The sequence below is a fragment of the Uloborus diversus genome, chromosome 7 (genome assembly GCF_026930045.1).
Source record: "Uloborus diversus isolate 005 chromosome 7, Udiv.v.3.1, whole genome shotgun sequence".
In the NCBI taxonomy this organism is placed as follows: Eukaryota; Metazoa; Arthropoda; class Arachnida; order Araneae; family Uloboridae; genus Uloborus; species Uloborus diversus.
In genome coordinates, this window is record NC_072737.1 from 98195680 (window position 1) to 98201679 (window position 6000).

Here is a 6000-nt window from a genome sequence, read left to right on the forward strand (position 1 = left end):
ATATCTATCTACAAAATAGTCACCTTGAATGATTATGCACTTCTCGTATGTTCGTATAGCTTTTAGAAGCACTCCTGGAAGACATTTTTCGCAAATTCCTGTAAGGCCTCTTGCGCTGCTGCTTTAACTTCATCTTGGGGAAGAAGGCGACTTTCATGTTGAGGATGCACGGTTCGATTGGTCAATACTCTGATATGACAAACTAATAACATAACTTTTCGTCGGACTTAGCTCCGTGTGACTTTTACCTGTTCCCAGCAAAAAAACATTTGCATAGACGACGCTTTTTTCCGTCAGGAGAAGATGAAGCAGCATCATAGAAGGTAGCGAAAAATGGCTTCCATGAGTGTTTCCAAAAGTTATATGAACACTGGCAGAAGTACATAGTCAATCAAGGCGACCTCTCGAAGGTGGATGTGCTTCGGTAATGTGAACTATTCTGGGTAAGATTTTATACAGCTTGTCCCCGAACTTTTGCATCGTACTACGTACAATCTGTATAGGGTGTAGTTATGCTTCTCCTTTTTTGACTGCTGAATGATGAAAGAGAAAGCACAATAGCCAAAAAAAGAAGGAGGAAAAACAAAGAGACTGTTTAATAACTAATTGATTTGTTTTGTTTTTTTTAAAAATTGAGTATATAACTAAGATTTCAGTAATGTTGTAATAATGTATGGATTTAGGTACACTAAACATAGTTTAAAAAATTAAATTACGTTGTTTAATCATTCAAAAAAAAATTAAGAATAGAACCATGAAACCGTCAACAAATTACGCAATTAAAGTGGAAAGATTGCACGTAGACATTTCTTAGTCATCAAATTAAACAAAAAAGGTAACAGATAAATTACAATATTAAATCAAAATAGGAATATTTTTATACTTATTTAAAATTTATGAATAGAAAAGTTTGCATTTTTCATAAAAGCTATGACAGTGACATACATTTTGCTGGAAAAAAAAAATCGCCATGAAAAGAGCAAGGCTCTTAAAACGCAGGTACAATAAACAAACTTAATATTTACACCAAGTTAATAACTGAATACATATACTACTTGATCTGATGTTTGCACACATAGTATTGAACAAATTGATTGTTTAATCTTTTATGAAGCTTTACAAACAAGTTCAAATTAAATTTTTCAATTTAACAATAATTTTCCGAAATTTGAAAAATTGCATAATAGAAAATCCTTGAAACTTTTCTATAAAAAAAGAAAATAACTTATTCATTGATTTTATATAAATACATAAAAATAGTTACTTACAACAGAAAAAAATCAATCGCTATTAATGATGCAAAAAAGATGACAATTTACGAAATATAGGTGAAACAAGTATGAGAAATACGCAAAATGACATTTCTTGACCAAAATAAATAATCGCTAAATATTTAAGAAATGCTTGAAATGACGAGGTAGGGTTAGGGGGGTCACCCTCTGATTTTGGAGTAAATCACACTTCGGCCCCAACCTCTGTCTCATTTTTTAAGTACAGAACAGCTACGACCAACGCCTCGGAAGAGTTTCTGAATCTACTTCAGCACTTCCAAAAAAAAAATTCAAAAGTCCCTTTGATTTCCAAATTATATCACCATTCAAAACGTCTTTAATCAATTTCTTACATTAATGCCCTAAATTCTTTCTAAACAATAGATAAAGTTTTTAAAAAAAATCTCCAATTTTATGAATGATGTTAGTTTTAAACAACTCAGAAGTACAACTAGAGTTTAATTTCAGAAATTGAGGGAGTGGAAGGAGGGACACGCAAGTGTTCTCGGAAATTCAAAAAATAGTCATAAAAAATAGAGTTTAAAATAATCATAAACATTGAGCAGAAAACCCTTTCAAAACTTGCACCAGAGTTTGTTTTGACCTGCAATGGCGGATTTAAAATATAGCAATTGTTGCAATTGCGCGAGAGGCCCCATAACCATAGGGCCACCGAAGGAGTTACAAAAATGCGAATGATAAATGATTTACAACTTCTGTGATCCCCAAAATGCATTTCGACGGGCCCCAAACTTGTAACTCCGCCGAAGCGATACAGAAGACTGTATAACTGCGATTCATATTACAAATATCGAAAAATTAAAAATTACCGTCGGTTCAACGGGAATCTAATAAAACGACACAAAAATTGGTTTCGCCATCTCATATTTGTTTCCATAGTCACCAATTCGGCAATATATCACCAAATGATCGTCAGTCTGAGACGCTATATTAGTTTTGCATTGAAATAAGTAATTAATAGCCACAAAAAATGAGTAAACAGGCTTTTAAGAACACCCGATCGAAAACAAAAAGGGAAGTGCACAACTGGAACGTCCGCAGACCCCACATACGAAACTTTAACCTTCTTCAGATGATCATTTTTGAGTTATGACTTATGACAGATACATACGTACATCCTGCTGCAAGAAACAACGCAATAATTAACTTGTTTGGTACCTGAATGTAGTATTAAAAACTCTTCCAGGGATGACTAAAAATCGAAATTCATACTGAAATTTAAGTAAATAATTTTATATGAAAACAACAACTCCATTTACTTTGTATTAAAAAGTAAAACAGCAAAGGGTTTTTTTTTTTTCAAAAACATCGGCCAATGTTTTTTAAGGCCGATGGGCAGATGTTTCCCGCAAATTAGCATCGGCCGCCGATGCCGATGGATAAATTTTGAACCATCGGCGCCGATGCATCGGTCGAGTCCTATCATCTTTGTTGATATTGCAAGAGGGAGGGAGATTCAATCGTCTCCCATCGAAAGATTTCGAATATAAGTTTGAAACGCAAACTTATGCAGTCTTTGGTGACAGTAGGGGATCTGGCGGCTATCCTCCGGTAATTTCTCGGCACTATTTTTTCAAAAACCCGTTTTTGGCTAGATTTGAAAACAATAGGGGAAACGTGAAAATATTCCGAACCAAAATTTTTCGGAACTGAAATCCATTATAGGCTATTTTTGGGAAGGAAGGATTTTGAAGCTCTTAAGCGGATATTTCTAAAATCGCAATTTTATATTATCTTTGGTGACGTTAAAAACCTTCATTACTGTATTTAATCGAAGTGTTGCAGCAAATGCAAAAACATTTGCCAGCTTCATTAATTTTTTTGCACCAAACACTTATTTTCTCGTTGCGTTGATCCAGCTTCGACAGCCATTCCCATCGGAATTTATTTTTAAGTCCTTTTTCAATTTCTGCAATATCGTCCGCTTCGGAAAGAATTTTCATTTTCTTAATAGAAGACGCAAGCTTAACACAAAAGCGAACTCATAGTCGTAGAAGCGAGAACACAAGAGACAAAATGGCTATTATCAAACTCCGACGAACAACGCTACCCTCATCAGTGGAGTGATTCCGAAATTCCGTTCTGTCTACGTGCTGTCTACGTATGTTTACCCTCCCTCTCCCCTACCATCAAGACATATCCTCCTAGGAGGATGCAAAGCTGCGCCAACGATAATGCGCTTGCAGGGGAAGAAAAAGGGAGGGGCTTTAAAGCTCTTCTCGTTGAACTGCCGACTACAGAAACCGGGCTAGACATCATGGTGTCGTCTCCCCTTCGCCTCTTGTTTGGCGCTCGCAAGGCAGGGAAGGAGGAGAAAATGCACAAAAAATAAAATCACGGAACAGCATTTTGGGAAACCCGGAATGCTTTTTCGGAAAACCCGGAAATCCGTGGTAGCCCCGGAAAACTAACACCCCTGGATATTTTTACGAAGCCGCAGACCCGTTTTGAACTGAATCGTTTTTGTGAACAAATATTTCGTTAATTCTTATTGTATTAAATTGTTTAGTATAATATAGTGGGGTATTAAAGTATAAATATTTTTGTAACAACTGAAATTCTTTTTCAAATTTCTCATTGGTTTAATCTTTGAGATGGAGGAATTTGATTCAATGACAAGAGTTTATTTTTGGAAACTTTGCATTTTAAATGATTTTGTCATAGTGAAAAAAAAAAATTGTCAAATCATTGTGCTCATTTTTTTCAAATATACTGTTTCGAGTATTTTTGTGAATTACAGTTTGACAAGATAGTTTTTGATGTGGAAATGTTCGTCTTGAACTTACTACTTGTTCCTCGGACTTTGATTCATCTATAGGCAAGAAGGACTTTTTTGAGAAAGGACTTCGAGTGATTTGAGCAGTAATGCTTTGAGCTGCAGCTGCTGATGGATGATGCATTTTTGTTGGATGTAGATCCATATTTGTTTACTGTTGAATTGTTAAATTTTTTGTAAAAGATTAAGCCTGGCCTTTTGTGGATTTTTTTTTGGGGTTATTTTTGAATCTGCTAAAATTGTATAAAATTTAAAGTTTAATAACATTACTGAATGAGAAGGGGAGATACGATAGACATCGGTAAACGATATTTAACCGCGTTCTCATTCCTAATGTAATATAAAATTTACTTTATTCAAATTAGATTAACTTCTCAACTCGTTCGGCACGTGTAAAGTTTCAGTTTTAGGTTGGCATCATTTGATACCCAATCATATGCAAATGAGGCAAGTATAAATAGTGAACGATTCCAATCGTTCTCTCTTCTCTTTTTTTGTGTTCGCCAGCCTCTTGTGTGTTGGGTCCGGTAGGTGTTGGGGAGTTGTGAACTCCACCTCCGCTTATGGCCAGGGTTTATTCTTATAAACTTATTTTGTTAGTTTATTTTAGTTTCTATGGACCAATAAATTTTTGGGAAGATTTTAAACAAATTTCCTATGTTCATTTCTTCACATTAACATTGGATTCTGCATCTTCCACTGTGTGGTATTATCTCTGCTTGTATAAGCATGTAACATTGTTGACTGACTTACGGAATTTAGTCTTTCGGCTTTTCGTTTAAACGTCGTAAGTTATCAGTTTTGAGTATTTTTTTTCAGTAATAGAAATTATTTTTATTTAAAAAGAGGATTATTTTGCCCCCCCCCCTTTCCCCCAAAACCTGACGCGCAAAGTGCTGGGACTTTTTACCCCTTTTTGCTGGAAGTTGAATAAGTAATTTGCAACAGGTTTCACTTTTTTTTTTTTTTTGATGTTTGGGTTTGGCCATTTTTTTGGCCTAATTTTACTGTACTATACCAGGGCAGTATTGATAAGAATTGACGCTTATCTATCTGAGTCATCATCCTAGGTTACATTTGGAAGTTTTATTCTCATTTACGATGGTTAAGAAAATCCCTGCCTTATAAGAGTGTTTTTCTACCTTCAAGTTGTTTATATGTAGAAACAGCATCTTCATTTATATTTAAAGTAATAACTTTAATGGTTTGAAATGACTCATGTGTGCGATTAGCGCGCTTAATGCACCTTTAAAAGCAATTTCCTTATCGCCTAGGTCATTCAACTAACTATATATTCAAGAGTTTCAGTTCAAACATTCAAAGTTTCAAATGAGAGGTAATTATATTTAATCATTTCAACTTTGCCAGTTTGGTGAAAAATCAGGCTAATTACTTAAATTTCAAAGTCAAATGGACAGCTAAAGATATTATTTGATTTAGCTGAAATTTTGTATGATAAATAGACCTGGGAAGAGGCATCTCCCCCCCCCCCCCTACTGAACATACCTTTTTTTAAAAAAATTTCTTAAAACTATGGCAGCAAATTTATCTCATCGTTGGAATTGGGGCAAAGCAAAACAGTCAATCATTTCTTCTTAATGTTTCTTTTAAAGCAGTTTTTGCCCCTTAATAGTTAAGAAAATAATCGTAAAACCAGAAACATATTACTTATATAGGTATTTTTCTACGATGTGGGCCTGAGACTGAGAAAAAAATGTCTTTAAATAGGGATTGTCATTAAATAGAGCATTGTTAAACAGAGAACCAACTAATTATGAAAACAAATTCTGAGATTTAATCAAACTTTATGTTAAAAATTATACAAACATAAGCTTTCAGATTCCTCCCATCTCATGTAAGTATTGAAATCCTCAATTTTAACACAAAGAAAATCAATATAAACCAATAAGATAACGTCTACTTTAAGGTACC

General features: G+C 34.4%; 1 protein-coding gene across 1 annotated transcript in view; it reads right to left on the bottom strand.

Moving 5' to 3' along the window:
* LOC129226808 (pre-mRNA-splicing factor SYF1-like) overlaps nt 1-4213 on the bottom strand; it is an 82244-nt gene extending 78031 nt beyond the window's left edge. The window contains exon 1 of the mRNA XM_054861435.1: nt 4079-4213. Coding sequence (XP_054717410.1) covers nt 4079-4213 — 135 coding nt within the window. The remainder of the gene's footprint in view (nt 1-4078) is intronic.
* Between the last annotated feature and the right edge of the window lie 1787 nt (nt 4214-6000).